The 20,202-nt window shown below is 46.0% G+C and overlaps 1 protein-coding gene across 7 annotated transcripts; it reads right to left on the reverse strand.

Moving 5' to 3' along the window:
- Window positions 1-390: 390 nt before the first annotated feature.
- On the reverse strand, window positions 391-20,166 carry PPCDC (phosphopantothenoylcysteine decarboxylase). 7 transcript variants are annotated; one of them, XM_001231998.7, is made up of 8 exons: window positions 19,900-20,166; window positions 19,456-19,588; window positions 16,776-16,924; window positions 10,530-10,625; window positions 8,166-8,294; window positions 5,993-6,161; window positions 2,253-2,352; window positions 391-1,623 (listed from the first exon to the last, which is right to left on the reverse strand). In XM_001231998.7, the coding sequence occupies exons 3-8, from the start codon at window positions 16,908-16,910 to the stop codon at window positions 1,566-1,568; spliced, it is 687 nt and encodes a 228-aa protein (XP_001231999.1). In that variant the 5' UTR covers window positions 16,911-16,924; window positions 19,456-19,588; window positions 19,900-20,166; the 3' UTR covers window positions 391-1,565. The 7 variants fall into 7 exon arrangements, with proteins under 7 accessions (XP_001231999.1, XP_004943732.2, XP_004943730.2 ...); XM_004943675.5 differs by having other exon boundaries at window positions 19,451-19,588; XM_004943673.5 differs by having other exon boundaries at window positions 19,201-19,588.
- Window positions 20,167-20,202: the final 36 nt, after the last annotated feature.

Raw genomic sequence — 20,202 nt, forward strand, 5'->3', positions numbered from 1 at the left:
GATAAACAACCCTAACGATAGGAGATAGTACGGCAGAGCCCACGAGGTCCAGTTGCAACTACAACATGTGCTTCTTTGTAATGAGGAGAAACATCTGTTACAAAACTCAAGGAAATACCAGAGGCATCTCTTGCACTGCCTTTAAGAAGCTTAAAGTAAAATCCTGCCCGGGATGGAGAGCTTTCGCCATCCTAATATGAGCAAACTGCCACAGAGCCATGAATGGTGCAAACCAGCACAGCCATGGGGAGGTTTAAACACAAAGCTGATGACCATGGTACCACCGCGGCTCCTATCAGCCAGCAGCTCTGCTCACACGAGGCTCCTTCCGCCTGCATTCCTAGAAGCTCAGAACCCCTGGTTCTCCATCAGTGGAAGAGCCAAAGTGGGAAAGTTTCAGAGGTTTTTATTTGTGTGGAATAGATAAGGAAAGCAAACATACCCTGATAACCTCTTTCCTTGCGCGTAGTAGCCTGAAGGTTGTCCTCATAGGCAAGATGTATGTTCTGTACCACAGGCCTTAAATTTGCCTGGATTTAGATATAAATACTGGGTGTATCAGCAGTGCTCTGCTGCAGCAAGCTGTTCAGCAGTCCCAGCTTGGTCTCGTTCTCCCCAGGGACAGGCTCACATTTCCAACGAAAGGCTGGGCTGGGGTAGCCCTGGCTACCCTGGTCCATGGGGTCACAGGGATTTCCCAATTTCTTTGGGCCAGATGGTTAATTTTCAAGCTGGAAAGCACTGTTGTAGGCGAAGTTTGACTCTACTCCCTTTGAAAACACCCACCAGGCTTTGCACCAGGGCCAGTCTGTCTGCTTCCTGATTAGAGCACCCAGACGGGCAGGTGACATTTTGCTTCACAGTTGATAGCTGCTTACAGATCCGGTCAACAGACGCAAAGGACAAAGGCTGATTTGAGGATCAGATAGCTTCTCTCAGTTTCTTCCATCTCTGATAAAAAACAGCCCACAAGCACAACGATTTAGCAATGATGTTAGGCACAACACCCCCAAAAAGCAATTCCTCGGGGGCAGAATTAAAAGCTCTCTTTTTATTAAGCTCTTGGAGGGAGAACGCTTTCTGGACAGTGACTCCTGCTGGAAAGGAGAAGGCAGCACAGCTAGGGACAACACTGGAGAGCAAGGGTGTCCTCATACCCACGTTCCTATTGCCAGGACAGCAAGCACACCACTCCAGCTGCCCTTGGGGCAATGCTGGGCCGGAGACACAAGGGCAATTCCTTCTGCAGCCTTCTCAGAAAGGATCACACGTGAAACAAACAGAGCTGCTTGGCCTGGAGGAACGTTACTCCCTCTCTGCAAGATACCACAGTTTTCCCACAATAAAGAAACGTGGTCTTGGCTTAGGTTTCTAAAAGTCTGCAGTGCTGTACCACATTTCAGTTTGGTACCAGCTGGAACACAACCGTTTCACTCCTTCAGTTGAGGAGCACGCTGTAGGACACATGCCATCTCGACTTGGTTTCCTGTTGGTTTTATCTTTGAATCGTCAGGAAGGCAATTTTCATGGCAAGCAATCAGCTCTGTGTTGGCAAGCCCCGTTCTTCAAGGATCCTTCTCACGCTCTCCACTATGGTCCACACTTCTGCCATGGCTCCACGACCTGCAGGGCAAGACCAAAGGCTCATGGTGAAAGCCACAGAGCACAAGGCATGTGGTTCCCCCATCCCAGCCCCCCTCTCCTTCACATTCAGCCATGTTGCAGTAAAGTAGAAGCCCCATAGTGCTGCAAGGCCAGGGCAAAAGTTTGCAAAGTAAAGTATCCCCAAAGTAAAGTTTCCTCATGATTCAACTATGGGGGCAAGAGGATCTGCTTGGTCTAGCTGGTTGGGCAGGGATTTTGTGGCATGGTCGGATGCCATCAAGGGAGGAGTGTTCATGCTAACTTAGCTTGGCTCACAACTCACAAGTCTAAGCAGGAGCACAAGCTCCTCAGACAGTCAATGGAGAGAGGCAGGAAACCTCAAAAGGCAACTCATATGACCTTAATAAGTACCTCATGTTCTGAATCATCTCCAAGGATGTCTGTGTCTAACCCTTGCACAGGGAGCTGGTATCTTCGCTCGTACTACCCTGGGGGTAAGTGTGCACAAGTGACCAAAACAAAGTGCGTGGGTAACAAAATACCCTACTGCACCTCCTTCCTCCAGTGCAAACAGCACGTTAGGTATTATTTTGAAATAACCCTTGCCTATTAAAAATAACAAAACAAAACTAAACTTGACTTCATACCATTCCAGTGACTCCACAGTTAGGCCCACATTAGAGAGAAAGCTGCTCTGGATTTGCACCAGCTTGATTCTTGGGAGTAATTCTTGGAGAATACTGTGTGCTAAGCAGAACAAAATGTAAAAGCTTTTCCTTTTGGACTGGTTAGTTTCCAGATGAACATCTAATCTGCGCTTTGCTCCGAAACAATTTTTTTTTAAAACCTAGAATGAAAACTTCAAGGTCAGAGAGCACTAAATCATTTTGCCCAACCTCATGCATGCACAGAAATCAGTCCACTCACTCCTGACACCTCCCCACCAGCATCTGTCTCCATTAGAAGATTCAAAAGACAGGAGTGTCTACTGGTCTTTTGTTTTGCTGGCTAATTGCTGTAATTGTTTAACACATGAGCCCTGTTTGTTGTTTGAAATTAGCTCTGGGAAGTTTTGTTTTCTCCTTTTTCTTCCGATTCACTTACACAGATGGGTTAGCGAGTGCACAGATGAACAGTGAGACCAGCAGGCTCCAAAGGACAGTTACAACTTGAGGAAAGAGATGGAAGAGGAAAGGCCATATTTTACAGCAGAGAGGTGCTCTCTGTGGGCAGATCACAGCACTGAACCTGACAGGACCTTCAGCTTTCCAGTACAGATGAGACACCTGAGCTTTGCCTGGGACAGAAGGCATAACTGGATGCAATAATGAGGAGTTGTGATGAAGTGCAATGCTTTTGGAAAGACAAGAAAATTGAGAGTGAGAATCTCCACTCCACCATTTTCAGGCCTACAAACCCTAAGAGGTTTGAAGCACCCCACAGACAAGATGCAGGCAGACGTGGGTGGCTCTTGCCTCCTGTTCTGAGAGGAGCTGCATTTGATGCATCCTGCTAAACAAAAGAAATTCCCCGAATGCACCCTCACGTTTGGCAGAACGACACCCTTCAAGAGCACTTCCAAGGCCTGCCTTCATCCTACACAACTCATCTTCTCAACATCTTTGGCAGTTCACAGCAAACATTGTGCCTATGGGTAAAAATTCTTCCACTGTGCCAGGCTCTAGAAATCCAGCCAAGGATGAAGTAGATACTAGCAGCTTGGAAGTGTTTTGCAACAATAAATTGCTGCAGGCCTGCATGTGGTATGGCACCTCTCAGAGCTCTCCTTATATGGTGGCACATGGATACCACCAAAGCCAGCAGCCCTTAGGTTACACTTAACCATCCAATCAAGGAAACATTTTAATTGGCAACTAGATTTAATTCTTTTATTTTAACTCTTTTTTAGCTGGACTTTACGTCTAAAAACACCTGCAGCGTCTGATGCACGGCCTCAGACGTGAACAATCCAAACTGCTTATTACAAGTTCTCACATCACCTATACACATTCACAAGTTTGCTTTTTTAGCTTTCCCATCCACCCTTACATCCTCCCATCTACCTTTGCATGTCAACAGAGTATTCTACAAACACTCCATAACCGTGCATGCGGGTGCTTATCCAATCAGAGCCATTAGCCTGTTTCTTTTGCTTTTTCTCTTCTTCTAGAGGGGTCCTTGGTTCTCATGGTGTTTATCCTGCTCCACAGCTGTTGCTCTGAATAGTTTTTCTTGTATTCCCAACAAACACCCACTTACTATGGAAGAAACATGGTTGTAATACAGAAACATGATGGCAGCCACTTCAGGTGAGATCAGTTACACCAGTGGTAGAAGATGAACCTCTTTCAACAGCAACTTAAACCACAATGTCAACAAACAAAACTGGTGAAAACTGAATCTCTTTTCTTCGGCACCAGATGTGAGCTTTGCTGTCTGGCCAGTAGAAGCCAGGCAAACCCTCTTGTGGATAAAACCCACAAACCAGAAATTAGGGTGGAAAAAGAGGTTTTGGAGGGAAAGGCCTGAAAAATAAAACCAAAAAAACAAGAGGAAGACGGGAAAAAAAGTCACTGGTGAAGACAATCCTGCGTTTTCAGAGACCTGGAGTGCATTACTGCTCTGCCATCATTTTCCTACCTGCTGCCAGGAAAACCCTGGCATGTGCCAGCAGGAAAATCTTGCTGCAAATTGACTCACAAGCACAAGCAAAGCCGAGTCAGATGTGGCTACTCCTGCCTCAGCTGTCTGTACCATCCTTCTCCTACAGGCTCCTTTGGGAGTTATTCTCACAGCGGGAACGTCTGAACTACACACAAAGCAGCTCCCAAATGACTGTTGGTGTAATGAGGTAACTCCTGATCAGTACTGGTTTGGCTTTGCCATTCTGAGCTACAGACCGCAGCAAAGGACACTGCTACGAGGGCAGCAACTCCAAGGAACAGCAGGGCAGAGCAGCAACACGGAAAGCATGTTCAGCGCCTAGCTCTAAGCCATCTGCACCAGTGAGTCAACACACATAGCCCTTCTGCATCTCAGATCCCCATCTGCCAAAGAGGGATGACACCACAGCTCTGCTTCAGGTGTGTGGACCTGTGCGAATAAGTGCATCACTCAGAGGTGCTCGTAAGTTTGCTACAGGAATAGAGGTCCTATACAAGTACTAAAAAAGATAAAGGAAAAGCTATGCCAGATGGCCTTTCCACTTTTGCCAAAATGTCTGCACAGAATGACCTCTTTTGGGCGTTTTCCCTTAACATTATTACAAGCACGCAGGAAATTTGATGTAATCAGGTCTAAAACCCCAGCGGAAACATAATTGTCCAGTACAGTTACAGCTGATGCCTGAATTACTTGACTACACTTACCTAACTGTAAATATTTCTAAGTCGTCAGCTCCAGAAAAACATTCTCTAAAAGCACTGCATCTTCCCAAGAATTCAGACACTGAGAAAGCCAGCCCCGGAATTTAACCACGAAGAACATGTTAGCATCCTGTCTTCATGACAGACATTCATTGAGGTACCTGACAGAGTGGTTAAGATCCTGCTGTTGTTGGGTTATCAGATGAAAGAATGAGTGCATTACTGTGCAGGTAATGACACATTTGCTATTAGGGCTAGAATTGGGTGATGTTTTACAGACAAATAGTCCACAGAAGACTAAATTAAAGAAGTGAATCCATTCATCCAAACTTCTGGTATAAAAAACCTTCTTGAAAATCAAAACACATTCATTTAAACCAATTCCGAGAATACAAACAAGACCATTCCACTTGGCACTGTAAGTCTGAAAGTTGAGCATGACAAGTTTTCCTACCCCCTTCTCTCACTTCACAGACAAGGCTGATGTCAGAACTCCAAATCAAAATGAGGCTGCGAAGCTGATCTAGCTGAAAAGTAACCCAGGCAACAAACAACAACAAATGGTAAATGTATGTCCAGTTACACCCTCAGCCACATCTGCTAAGTGCTAATCCTGTATGTCTGCTCTAAGGGATAAGATATTATCCTCACGTCAGAGATGAGGAACTGAGGCATGGTGGAAACAGCTCACAGTCTCAGCAGAGGGCATGGCTGGGACACTCGAATCCCAGGCTGATAATGCTCACCACAGAGCCTCGCTTCTCTTTCATCTGATCTCTTTGAGGATGGGTATTTCTTTTAAGTATCAGGCCTATCTACCAGCTTGCATTGTACAAGAGTAATAGGTGTCAGCTAGCGCAGGGCAAAGCTTCATGTTGTTTGTACAAACCTTGGCCACGAGCACCTGCTCGCTGCAGTCTAACATCTGGAAGGTCACAGAGCAGAAGAGCAAGGCACCTCCCTTCAGGGTAAGAGGAGCACTCGGGCAGGAAAACAGTCAGAAGACATGCAACAGGACTGACCTTCATCTCCACACACTAGTTTCTTCACCACACAGGGGATCTCTGTGTAGCCAAAGCCTTTCAGCTGCTCCACCTGCTGAGCTGTGATGGGATGCTCCCACATGGCCGTGTTCATAGCTGGGCAGAACAGCAGAGGTTTGTGCAGGTCCCAAGCACGGATGACACAAGTCTGCAAAAGAAGCCAAGAGGTTCAGCTCTGAGGAGCATTCTTTTTCATCGCCCCTTTGCTCACTTTGCTGCACAGAAGCGCTTTCCCACTCCAGGTATCACCAGACAGCCAAAACATCCATCAGTGCAGCTGGACTAGCCTGTAAGCAAGTCCACAGGGCTGCTACTAATGCATGTTGCATTCCAGCAGAGCTCCTTTCTGACAGGCAAGAAGGATGAGGGAGGCTACAAAAAGAATAGATTCCATCCTACTCCGGATCAGGGCCAAGCAAACAGCCCAATCGCTGGATGAAATCAAGCTGGAACACAATGTGTGCAGACAGCCCATGTGGGAGACCAAGAGTAGCTGAGGGGTGGCCACAGATCATATCAGCTAAAGAGAAATCCCCAGGCAGCACTTCAGATAAGCCAGCTGTAGAGCTAAACACAAAAAGCTGGCAAGTGAATCTTCTTAAACAACACGCCAACTGGATCCACAGCTGCTGACAAGGGAAGCACTCCTGCTTCCAGCATACAGAGGATAACAGGAAGACAGCTGGGCTGCTGCAGAAGATGCTGGTAGATTACAAACCACCTAGGAGCTCCTGCATGCTACGGAGGATCATATCTGATTCCTCAATAACACAGCCTCCAGATAAGCTAGTATCACCTCATCTCTTTAAAATGAACAATGGTGACTGCTGTTAAACAGTGCAATGCCCATCACCTAGACCTGACAGCATCTCAGCCATGCAAAGGGAGTCTTCCAGGTAGCTTGCACTGGTCCCTGGTGCTGGAGCTGTGCTCATTTCAGAATACTTCAGAGAATTCTGCCCATCCTTTTTTATGCCCCATGATTTGAACCCTTCCCGGCACAGAGGAATCTGTTCCAACTTGCTAACCAGCACCTCCAGCACTTGCTATTCTTTACAGGAGCTACCACTTCCCTCCACAAAGCTACCCAAGATGACTGGCAGGAGCTTGTAAAGCCATGTGTCCCTAACAACCTTCCTGAACAATTCCTCTGTTGGCTGCAGTACAGAGGGGGTTCAGAAGGACAAGACACTGCTTGTCCCTCACACAGCACTTTCTGACTTGTCTAGATCTCCAGAGGACTGCTCATACGATCCAGGGCTATAGCTCTGGGTGCACTGTGCCCATCTGTAGCCACTCTTTTCTTACCTGGACAGCTAAGCTGACCAAGCAGGGCTCCCCAGCCAGGCCTGATATACTGCCCTCCATTACTAACTCTAGCCTCCTTGCATTACTGAAGGGTAATGCAGCATTTGCATTTTTGCAGCTTTCTGGCAGACCTTTGGGGCAGCTGATACTCATGACCTTTCCTAGTGAAGGCTCAGTGGATGGACGCAAAGAACTGAAGTTCCCCATCACTGAACTGAGACACATGCTCTCTTTTAAAACACCCTCTGCTCAGTCTTTGACACAGAGCACTTCTAATATCAGGAAAAAGAAAAAAAAAAAACCCAAAAGCATGCCTGAACAAGCAAAAAACCCTGTAGTTGAAAGTGTAAGGTAAGTAAGCGTGCACATGTTTGAATTTGTGCTATGCAGTTAGGTGAGGGAGGAGGTGAGGTAGCAGGAAGTAAACAGTTTTATCTGATCTCACAGGTGTCTTTCCAGATTGCATCTAAAAAACGCAGAGAGGAACTCAAAAGTGAGTGTGAGTGTGTGCATGTGTGTGTGTATGCATGATAGAGAGAGGACAGAGGTAGAAAGAGAGAAATGTCACCTAACAGAAAAAGCAGTATAGGCACAAAATAGGAACTGGGAGATAATGGAAGAGACAGAGAGAGCCCAGGAATGGAAAAGGATATAGGTAAGGGAAGGAAAGTTTGAAAAGGAGCAGGGGAACCATATTGGCAGGGGAGATACAAGCAGCTGAGATGGCAGCAGAACATGCAAATCTTGATGCTGCTGAAGCACAAGAGTTTCCTTGACAGAAAGGTCAGACTGGTGCTAGGAGAGAATGCAGGGACTGCCCTAAGGCAGAGTTGCAGTTACTCACCAGCAGGTTGTCACAGATACCGTTTGCCAGCTTTGCCAACGTGTTTGCATCAAGAGGGGCCACCAGCATGAGGTCAGCCCACCGCCGGAGCTCGATGTGCAGGACTGGGTCAGAACGGCCCTTCCACAGCTGTGGGAGAGACAGGATGCAGGTCACCAAACCCTCACAACAAGTACTGTGAACAACGGGGACTTCAACAACCTCACTGTAGTAACTACAATATAAACCTCATTATTTTCCTACCAAGCAAGATCTGACAGCGTGATGGAATCAGAGACCGCAGCCACAGTGCTCACTTTTCTGACTACCACCCTCCTCCAGTGAAGGCCATATGGAAGGAGCACTTAGAATGGTGCCAATGTGCTCAGTGCTCTACAAGCAGGGTATCCTTTCCCACAAAGACAATTCACACATCCAACTTCAACCTGCAGAAAAGAGCTTTCTCCATCCACATCATCCCTCAGCTTCCCAAACATCCATCCATTAAAGCTCCATCAATGTATGGCACATCTGAGTAGGGAAATCCACGACACTGGGTCAGTCAACCAAAACCAGACAGGACCACGCCAGTGGAAACATTTCCCAAGCATGCCTACAGCAGGAATAGTCTGCTTGGTTCACTTTGGGAGGGACTGGGTACTTCCTTCCTCTCTTAGCTCTAGGCAAACATTTCTGTTTTTCAGTAATGCTCAGAGTTGCTCAAGGGGGTCCCGGGCTCTTCTTAAGAGCACAGTTAACTGGGATAACATCAAGGGAAGCAGCAAACAGTACCAGGCACTTAAGCCCCAGAGGACACACAACCACAGGCCAGCAAGATGTGCATCAGGGCCACAAACTATTCCTTCTCTGAGTCATGGGAAACCACAACAAAAACACAGCATCCGGAAATCTGGTGCTCCCCAATACCTTTCCCAGCTCCTCCACTCACTTCTGTTTTCTTTTTGATAAGTCTTTCTAGAAAATTTCCTTTCAGAGTAAAATATCTCACAAACACGCTGGCCACGCTTCTTTGCTGCCCTTCTGTCAGAATGACATGCTATAAAGGCTATGTGTCTTCTTTCCAACAGACCACAAAGCCTGACCTGCACCTCTTCTATCACCCCACAGAGGGTTCCCCACAAATAGCTTTGCCTGAAGCTGTAGCACCATGGGACCTAAGAAATCTTCGGCAGTCTTCTAAGACCAGCCAAAGCCTTCTGGTCAAGAAGACATTTTCCAGAATCTACAGATATTCAGAGCCCTGGCACCTGAGCAATCCCTCACTGGAAGGGAAATGTGCATTGAGAGCTTCAGCTCATGCTGATGATTCTATAGAGAAGAGCTGGAAAGATGCCCCAGGCCACTGCTGAATCCTGCAGAGCATGTTCAGCCGTAACTCATCTGAGGGGAAAACTGGTGAAAAAGGCCAAGCTGATTGCAAATTGCCTGGTAAATTCAAGGGATGACAGATTGGTCTCTTCTGTGTATGTGCACCAGCGCCTCTTGAGCTAAACACACTGCTTCCATCAGGAAAACATCTTGTACAGCCAACCATCTATCAGTCTCGTGCAAGGCAGCCCCAGGTACTGGTCTTTGCCTCTCCACCACACTGGGGTGGCCCTACCAGCACAAAGCTCTCCAAGCAGACCCAGATGTATTGCAGAACAGCTCTGTTTTTCACCCAGGGGGCAGGCAGATTATGAAAATACAGAGCAAGAAGCTGCAAAACACCAGCAGCTAGGGTAGTTTTGTGATTGTCAGTGGTGCCTATAGATTGAGAATAGGCAGCGACAAGGAGAATTAAGCTGTTGCCTTCCTGACAAGTATGAGTCACGGCAACCACCTAACACCTTCACCACAACTTCACAGTGGCTTTCTTGACATTTCCTGATACTCCTCTCGGAGCGGAGGGTGGCTGCTAAGCCCAGGGTGGTGAGGGACCACCTGTAGCCACACTGCCTGCTGCAAAGCCTGCTAGGTGGTAGAAAACGCTCTGCTACAGTCACGGCAGCTCCATTTAGCATGGGCGGGCCAGTGTTCTCTGAAAGCCACGCTCCAAAGCACACGGGTACTACAACAAAGAAGGGAACCTTAGCCAAGAATCTACAGTTTATTGCAAAGAAACTTGGAGGGATGTTTCTAGGGGGGCTGCTCCAAAAGTAATGCCTCCTGTTTTATTATGTTGCCATCAGAAGTGGATGTTAGTGGTACAGCAGCTGAGGTTGACCCTTCCCACCAATATTCCATTACATTTTGTTGCTGTGTCACAGATGGCAGCAAAGGGGCACTCTGACAAAAGGACAGTGAATGTATGGATGCATGAGCACATGATGGAACTACCAGTAGAAAGAAGCCCTTGCAGACTCCTGAGGAAGAACAACTTACCTGCCATTCATCTTCATCGCTGTAGAGGGTGACGGGAATTTCCTGGGGGTTGTAGAAATGCTTTGCTCTCTCAGTAGTCACCACCTTCACTTCAAGCTAATCAGAAAGCAAAGAGAGAATGTCCTGGTTTCAGCTGGGACAGCAGTGCTTTGTTTTTTCCCTTCATAGTGTCTGGTATGACGCTATGTTTTGGCTTTAGGAGAAAACCAATGCTGATAACACACCAATGTTTTAGTTGTTGCTGTGCAGTGCTGCACAGAGCCAAAGATCTTTCAGTTTCTCAGCTTCTCATACTGCCCTGCCAGTGATGGGGGCTGAGAGGGCACAAGGAGCTGGGAGAAGACAGAACCAGGACAGCTGATCTAAAATGGCCCAAGGGATATTGCATATCATATAACATCATACAAAAAAGAAACCAAAAAAAACCAACAACCCAAAACTGGGCATTGGTTGGCAGGTGGTGAGCAATTCCTTGTGCATCACTTGGTTTGTATCTTGCTTTTTCTGTCTTAGTCAACAGTCTTTATCTCAACCCACAAGATCTACTTTGGTTTTTGTTGCTTTTTTTTTTTTTTTTCCCAGATTCTTTCCCCCATCCCACTGGGAAGAGAGCAAGCGAATGACTGTGGTGCTGAGCTACATGGCAGGTTAAACCACATCAGAAAAAGACCAACAGTTATGGCTTGAAGAAATCCTGCAAAGCTGGGTAGATGAGGAGCGCTTGAGCAGTGAAGACTTTGAAAGATATGCAGACATTCCCCTCCTGTGTGCATGTGCATAACCACACCTATTCAGAGCTGAAAGGTCAGGCCACTGCAAGTGTTCACAGGAGATGACGACTCATTTCATTGCCACCCTAATGCAGGCAGGTGATTAGTCACCGTCTGCCAAACTCGTTCAGATGGTCACTTCACAGCAGGGACAGCAAAAAGGACAGAGAAGGTCAAGAAGGGAGATGCAGCTCTGCCCAGAACTTCAAAGGGACAGCAAGAAGCAGCAAACCAAAGCTCTGGGAGAGATGGCCTTTAATCACAAACGGGAGTAGCAGAGCATCTCACCTTAGAGGATTCCCTTAGCCACAGCACAAAGGGCTGCAGAGGGGTGGCGTGCCGGCACGGCACTTGTGGGATTGCTCTTCCCACACTCAGAGCCAAGAGGAAGTGTAGTGCTCAGAGACCACAAGTCCTGCCAAGGGAAAAGCTGGGAGCTGGGGCTCAGCACCACCAGATCAAAGCAAGCCCATCCCTGCAGAACAGGGCTCCAGAAGAAGCAGAGGCTCAAAGCTCCTCTCGTTGCCTCGAGCATTTTTGGAACAGCAGGATTTTAGTTTATCTCTGCCTACCTATACCTGTTATGAAAGATCTACAGCCCTGTATATGAGTATACCAAATCACTTGCTTTGGAAGAACAAGAATGATTTTCTGATCTTCACTTTTTTGTCCTTCAATTCTTCCCTCCGCCCCTCTCTCTAGATGTCACAAGTACTTCCTGATGACAAAAGGTGGTTTCTATACAGCCAGATTAGCAAACCAGTGGCCTGCACAAAGGAAAAGGAGATCAGGTGAAAAGTACATAAGGGTTCTCTCTGAAATCTTAGAGGAACCTGCTGTCTTACTGAAAACCATCCGAACCTTCATCTATACAGCATAAAGTGAGGAAATCCTATCATGTCCCTTGGACATTTGGCATGAACAGTCAGGAGGTGCTAAGGTGCCCTGTGACAGGAGTTCCTTTTACTTCTTCCCGTAGTGATCTTATCAGCTGGGAAACATGGAATTTGCCCTAGTTTCTACACGTCTCGTGATCTGCCCAAAGCTGTACCTCTGACAAATGTATTCTCCAGCCAGTTCCTGACCCAGCAAAGAGTACACCTGTCCAGAGCACAGGCTGCCAGCTTCTCCAGGAGAACACTGGGGGAGACAGCATCAAAGGATTTGCTAAAGCCTAGGCAGACTATGCCAACAGCCTCTCCCACGTCCATCAGGCAGGTCACCCAGTTACAAGGAGATTAGGTTGGTCAAGCAGGACCTGCCTTTCACGAACCCACGCTGGCCAGGCCTGATCCTCTGGTTGTCCTGCACATGTCATGTGATCTCACTCAAGATGATCTGTTCCATAACCCTCCCTGGCACCGAGGTCAGGTTGACAGGCCTGTAGCTCCCCAGGTCCTCCTTACAACCTTTCTTGTAGATGTGAGTCATGCTGGCTAGCCTCCAATCCTCTGGGACCTCTCCAGTTGACTAAGCACACTGATAGATGGTAGACAGTTGTAGGAACACAAGAAAAACTATTCAGAGCTGCAGCTGTGGAGCAGGATACACAGGACGAGAACCAAGGACTCCTCTAGAAGAGGAGAAAAAGCAAAAGGAATGGCTCATGGCTCTGATTGGATAAGCACCCGCATGCACGGTTATGGAGTGTTTGTAGAGTACTCTGTTGACATGTAAAAGTGGATGGGAAAGTTGTAAGGGCCGATGGGAAAGCTAAAAAAGGAAACTTGTGAATGTATATAAGTGATGTGAGAATTTGTAATAAAGGATTTGGAGTCTATCTGAGTCCGTGCATCAGATGCTGCAGAAAGTGGCTTGGTAATCACCTCTGCCAGCTCCCTCAGCATCCTTGGGTGCATCCCATATGGTCCCATGGACTTGTGACAGGTGGAGCAGAAGTTCTCTAATTGCCTCCACCTGAATTGTGGGAGGTTTATTCTGCTCCCCATCCCGGACTTCCAGGTTAGGGGGTGGAGTGTCTTGAGGATAACTGGTCTGACAGATGTAAAGAAGGCACTGAGAACCTCAGCCTTTTTCTTATCCTCAGGGCTATCACGTGCAGCAGGACCAGCCACGAAGCAGAGCCAGAATCAGACTTGTTCTGCATGTGCTGATCACACGTAGATGTGCATCAGACCAGCAATGATAAAATAAATAAATAAAGCATTTCCTTATTATCATCTACTTTTTCTCACTGTCTACTCACTGATAGTTCTCTGTGCAACCCACGATGTGGTTCTGTTAGCCCAACAGAGAGATAGGGAAAAACCAGCCTCAGCAACACCTTCCTCCCACTGCGGCCAGAGTTACAACACTGACAGAGCCCTCAGTATGTGTGCTCTTGCTTGAACAAACAGCTGAAAACCTCCAACCTCCAAGCAGCTATCTTCAACAGCAGCGGTTGAAGTGACAAAATGTGTTAACCTATCTCTCCAGTACCATCTAATTCTACCATCAGGATACTCCTAAGAACAGAGCAGTGTCGATTATCTGCACCCTACATGACTAGAATAGCAGTTTGGAGCAATGGAAAAAACCAGGCACAGCATACCATTGGTTTTGGCAATTTTTCCCATTTCCTGAAGAAAAATAGCTGCACATAACATCAGTATTTAGTACAATTTTTTTTGGCTTTTTGATGCTTCTACATGTCTGCTCTTTTTTCAAGTGGCCCTAGCCTGGAATCACAGCTCTATTTCTAGTGCTTGCGAGTGTGAAGTTCACACAGCAAACAGCCATGCTGTTTCTGTATTAATCTCACCTTGAAGTAAGCTGTGTGGAGCCAAGCAGTGACACCCACAAAGGTGCTAACGCTGCTCTCTGCTATCCTTTGAGCTTCAATGAGATGTTAACCTTGCAGTCTGTAAGATATTATTTATTTGTTGAGCAACGTGCAGCTTAAAGGGGCTTGTCTGCTCTCTGGAATTGTACCAGTAAGCCAGATCTGCACTAAAAGCTCTCACACTGGTAACATTTGTTAGTGGGATTCTTATTTCACAGTTAGTCATAAAAATATAAGGATCTTTAGGTGACACAACTGCATCTATATTATGCTGAATTTTGTGTCTTGCTGCTTCAATTGCAGCAGTACTCAAACATTTCTAACCTAGACCAGAAATAGCTGGTTAAGAGGCTAAAGGGGACACAATCAAAATCCAAATTTTTTTTAAGATAGTTTCATGAAGCATCTCTGGTCTGAAGGAAAAAAAAACCATTCTAAAGTCCAGGAATAGGGAATAGCTGGCTATTGAGTACTGCATCCAACCCACCACAACCGAGAGCATATCAGAGGGATGTTCAAGAACTGAGCAGTGGTGACTCCACCACTCCTCCAAAAAGCTGCTCTAGCAGTTTCATTATTCTCCCTGGTTAAGGTTTTCTGCTGGGGTGGGCTCCTGGATCTCTTGTTCTCAGCAAGTGTTTCAAGTCTCTCCAGCTATGCTGGAAACAGATCAGTGCTCTCGAGATCACTTTAGCCTACATAGTTTTTCCCTCTATTTACTTGGCACACCCTCTGTTTGACTGCAGATATCTCTCTGCTTAAACAGTAAAATCTCTCTAGCTACACAGACAAATTCCTTTACTGGAGACAGTTTAGACTAGCTAGAGTCTTTGCTAGCAACTGCTGCAGAAGAGAATGAGCATCTCCTACTGCTGAATGGCATCTACAAGCTGACATAGAGGCTACCTGGCAGGAGTGCAGTGAAATCTTATGACATGACTCAAAGTGACAAGGCCAGATGACATCCGGAAGCTTCAAGAACAATAGGTCTCACCCAGAGAAAAGTTTGCCATTTCCTTTCTTTATGACTAACTGACACTCTGTCAATGTGATTTTTTTTTTGTCAGTTTTCCTGCCAGGCCATTCAAAAGTACCCAGGACTCCAACTGAGGTAATGTGTGTGTCTAACACAACCACAGGAGTTACCCAGGCACCCTGACAAGACTCTACGTGCTGTCTCCCCACAACAACGCGTGCGAGAGGAATAACCTGAAAAGCATAAACTGATGTATTGAATTCCCAGATCTTCAGAGAACTTAAACAAAAGGCAGTAAGATGAAGTCATGGCAGTTATCACCCTCAAGGACATGTTAAAGTTTAATGAGTGCAAAAATCACACCACCAAGTTGTTCACTGAGGACCATTTAAGCAGAAACATCAATTTTATGCTAAGTGCTCCATTCGCAAACCTCTGACCACGTCTCCACTGCTATGAGTCCCTCTCTGCTTCTGCCCTGCTTCCACAACAGCTTCTCTAAGTTCCATTCCTCCAGTTGATGCAACAGGCCCATGCAGAGCAAACTCAATGGAGAAGTTATGCTCTCAGGTAGAAAATCACATCAGAAGTGAATAAACAAATTCAGTACCAGAAGCTCCTGAACAGTTTGGATACTGAACTTACACTTTTTTGTGCAACAAAAGCTTAAAACCAGTGGCCATAAGGCCTGCACCACACATCACAGAATGCACAATTTCAGTCTGGCCATCAGCTGCTTTAAATTATGCATCAAGCTCACAGAGAAAAAATGCACTTGATGCACTATATTGGATCATTTGCACTTTCCCCATCAATTAGGATGAAGGCTGTCCTGAGCACCAAGGCACTCCGGGACTGTATTGCTTCTGATTCCATTCTTAATGTTCTCAGAGCTCTGAGGTAAAGCCTCCCAAACCATCCAAAAGCTATTCATTCAATATGCCTGCCAATATATTGGGATATTTAAGTGCACACTCTCACTCCTGCTACTCTTTCACTCCATTGCTCCAAACCAGATGCTTCATCTCTTAAAAGATTAAGGTCTCATTTTTCTTTTGCAACTTCATTCTACAGCAAAAATATCATGCTTCCCTCCCTGATTCTAGTCACTAGTGGCCTCTGCTGGACATTTCTGTTACTTCAAACAATAAACTTGAGTTTAAAAAGTAAATTGGTGTATGTGTCTGCATTTTTTATCTTCTATAGTTTGTTTGTTTTTTACAAGGCTTGCTTGCTTTTTGTTGGTTAGACAAGTGTCCATCTTTGTAAAGACAAGACCCCACCTGCTGAAAATTGGAAGGTTCTAATTAGAAATTTCAAGCTCCAGAAAGCATCCACCTATGTGCCTGTAGCCACATCTGGCGAGGATGGATACACTCCACAGTAAAACAAACAAACAGGAATGTATTCAATCATTTTTCAGAAAATTAAGCAAGCTGAGCTGAACTACTTTCATAATGCACAATTTAAATGTCTTCCCGGGAAAGCACCCAGAAAGTTACTGCCTTTTCAACTTGATTTCAAGCTAAATCTTAAGTATAGAGAAGTAAGAAACAATAGGAAAAAATATTGATTTTTAAAAGCTGGAGGAACCCATCCCAATTTTCAAACTAAAAGGTTCAATGACAGAGGAAATTCCTCACTTCAGCAGAAGCCAGATAGGCTCTGCTAGAAATGAGAAATAGGGTAATACCAACTTTACTGATGGACATACTCACCCCAGGGATTTCCAGCAATCCAGAGACGAGGAGAGGCAGTTTCAGGGCAGCCACGCTCCCGGTCACACCCACCAGGACATGGAATTTTTCCTGTGGCACAGATGAATTCGTTTCTGCAAGTGAGAAGGGCTCCATGGTCCAGCCAACCTCTACAAGCATAGAGAAATAAAGAAATTTGAGTAACGAGAAGCACAGCAGAGTTCCAACAACATACACCCAAAGGCAGAGGACTAAGCCTGGACTCTATAGAATCTAGAGTGACTCAATCTGATGCTGAACATTCAGACCCTGATCCACAAAGCTTTTAAGCATCAGCACACCTTGAAGCACAGGAATAGCCAACTCCTCCCATTTCCTTCAAGCACAATTTCCTCTAGGATGCTGGTAAACAGAATGCTACAAACTACACAGGCTCAGTTTTGGGAGCTGTTAGCTTGACAAAGAAACAGAGGCACTCTCACGTGTTGGACATGGGATGGAATTAACAATAACTGTACCTTTCACACTGACTAAAGGCAAGATATGCAGCAGAGCAGTGCACCCTCCACACTCTGACAAGTAATAAATGCAGGGGAACATTTCAGTAAGTAAAAATTTGGGGCTTCTCAGGCAAGTTCATTGGATGCCCTATCCACTATATCACTATGTATTTAAAGCAGCACTAAGTATTACTCTTTCAGAAGCAAGAAAAAAAAAAGATCAAAACAGTGAATAAAACATAGAACAAAACAGCCACTAAGTGAAAACACCTTCTCAGGAATGTGAAGGACAGAACTGTTCACCCAGCAGTGCCAGACAAAGATACTGACAGGCTGAAGTGGCTGCTTTTGAGGGTGCATGGTGAGTAGTGATGATTCATGATGGTCTTCTGTCACTCCTGAGCCACCACCAGGGTGGATGGAGCGTGGGGTGAATGGATCCAGTGCCTGATTTAGTAGCTGGCAACCCTGGCCATACCAGCAGCATTGGAACTGGATGATCTTTGAGGCCCATTCCAACCAAGCCATTCTATGAACCTATGACTTCTCTACATAATCAATGCAAACATCTCTGTTTAAGAAGTCTCAGAACTCGCAAACTTGAAAATACCTGAAAACTGTACCTTAGTGATGACATTACACAGGGATTCAGTGAAGTTAACTTCCTCATTATTCACAGGAAGTTGCTTGGAAGTATTTTGGAAAGAACGAACGAAGAAAGAGACCTTCACACTGTGAGAGCTAGATTGCATTTTTGCAGTAGAAACTTCCAATACCAAGGTATAGGCCTTTACTGAACTTACAACTTTCTTACAAAACAGCTGCGTAGGTTAAAATGGCTGCATAGGTTGCTTTTCATAAGAAGGATGCTGAGCAGCAGGACAGAACAGAGGCTAGGACGTCCTGACCAGGGTAAGAAATAATCCAAAGGGTTTGAGCACTGCCCACAGTGATCAAACGTGAACAATATGAACTTCTGCGAAAGAATATGCAAGTTCATTGAAAAGGGAAAGGCTGCTAAATAAATGGAAATGTGTAATTAAATTTATGCTTGTTAGCACAGCATAATAGGTATCATAAATCAGGAATTGGGGCTTAGTAACCTTTAGATGTTCCTTGATATGGGTTTCTTCTTTCTTAAATGTGGCTTTTGTAAGTAGTGAGAGATAAGGCAAAAATACAGAGGAGGGTAAGGAAGGCCTGGCATAAGATAAAACAGGTATGACAGCTTGAAGAAATATTGCCCTCCTGAACCCAGAGAAAAGTAGAAAATGATCTTTAAAAAAAAAACAGGTTGGTGATAGACCTTATATAGAAAAATGGATTAGCAAATGCATTGTGTAGATTGTGAGCCTGGAGTACCTAGCCAATAGCAGAACAGGAGAGTAATTACCTGCAATGGGAGAAAAAGTATATAATGATAAGTGTTTCACTGATTCAGTGTGTGTTTTCTCCCTTGCCACAAAACAGCCACTAAGTGAAAACACCTCCTCAGGAATGTGAAGGACAGAATTGCTCCCCCACCACTGCCAGACAAAGGTACCGACAGGCTGAGGTGGCTGCTTTTGAAGGTGCGTGGCAAGTAGTGATGATTCATGATGGTCTTTGGTCACTCCTGAGCCACCACCATGCTGACAAATTGCCAATGATAAATCATTCAACATTATTCTGGCAAAGAAAAGCATCCTGCCCAGAGAAGCTGTGGATGCTCCATTCATGGAGGTATTCGAGGCCAGGTTGGACGGAGCCCGGGGTGAATGGATTCAGTGCCTAATGTAGTGGCTGGCAACCCTGCTCACAGCAGCAGCATTGGAACTGGATGATCTTTGAGGTCCATTCCAACCAAGCCATTCTGTGAACCTATGACTTCTCTACATAGTCAATGCAAACATCTCTGTTTGATAAGTTTCAGAACTCACAAACTTGAAAATACCTGAAAACTGTACCTTAGTGACAGCATTACGCTGGGATTCACTGAAGTTAACTTCCTTGTTATTCATAGGAAGTTACATGGAAGTATTTTGGGAAGAATGAAGGGAGGCAGTGACATTTACACTGCCTTTATTTCAGGTACCAGCTTGGTAGCCAGATTGCGTATGGAGAATGAACCCTTTGGCCACTTCCTGAGGTCATCCAGAACTGAGTTTAATATCAGATCCTTTACAGAGCAACTGCAGGAGTTACACAGAGCCGGACCTCACCGAGCAGCTGAGATTCACGAGCACAAAGATCCTTGCTGACTGCAACCACCCTTCAGCTGCAGCACAGCGGGAGCCACGTATCCTTCTGCCACGCTCTGTTCAGAATTAACACGTTGTGCTCAGTCCTCTGTGGCTGTAAAAAGAAAACCAGGAAGGTCAGGAGCATGACTTCAGCTTGAGCTGTTTAGCAGGAGCCATTAGTAAGGGGAACACAGAATGCATAATGTTAGGCAAGGTGTTTCAGTGCTACAGCAATACGTGTTTGCCTGCACCTAATCAAAACGAAAGCTGTCACACACTGCTCAGAGATGAAAGCACTTCCTTTACAATTACTAAGCAATTAATTAACCAGAGCATCTCCCCCATAAATTTTGGGAAAGAAGACGTAATAGGCATGCTGCAGAAAGGACTACAAGCAACGTAAGGGTCGCCCCTTCCTCTTACCGAGCCACAGTTCTGGGGAACGAACCGAGAACCACCTCAAAGGCCAGCGGCTCGCAGGCCTCCTTCACTATTTTATCGGCTCCGTAACTCTGAGAAACGCCTCAGAAAGGCCTCTGAGGCAGAGAACGGAAGGGAGGAGTCCAGCAGACAAACGAGAGAGGGCTATAGAGGTGTGGGATAGCCGGGGTCAGCCCCGCGGCCTAGCTGCGGCCTAGCGACAGCCCGGCCCCCACACCGCCCGCGCGTCGCCTAGCAACGGGGACAGAGGGCGGAATGCGAAGGGCACGCTGGGAAATGGAGTCC

Source organism: Gallus gallus, chromosome 10, assembly GCF_016699485.2.
Source record: "Gallus gallus isolate bGalGal1 chromosome 10, bGalGal1.mat.broiler.GRCg7b, whole genome shotgun sequence".
Lineage (NCBI taxonomy): Eukaryota > Metazoa > Chordata > Aves > Galliformes > Phasianidae > Gallus > Gallus gallus.

Coding starts and splice junctions, on each gene's coding strand:
- PPCDC (XM_001231998.7), bottom strand. CDS start 16,910: ATGGAGCCCTTCTCACTTGCAGAAACGAATTCATCTGTGCCACAGGAA. Junction 6,162..8,165: donor GTATCTGTGACAACCTGCTG/GTGAGTAACTGC, acceptor CTTCTTTTGCAG/ACTTGTGTCATCCGTGCTTG. Junction 1,624..2,252: donor ACTGTGGAGTCACTGGAATG/GTATGAAGTCAA, acceptor CTTGCCCTGCAG/GTCGTGGAGCCATGGCAGAA.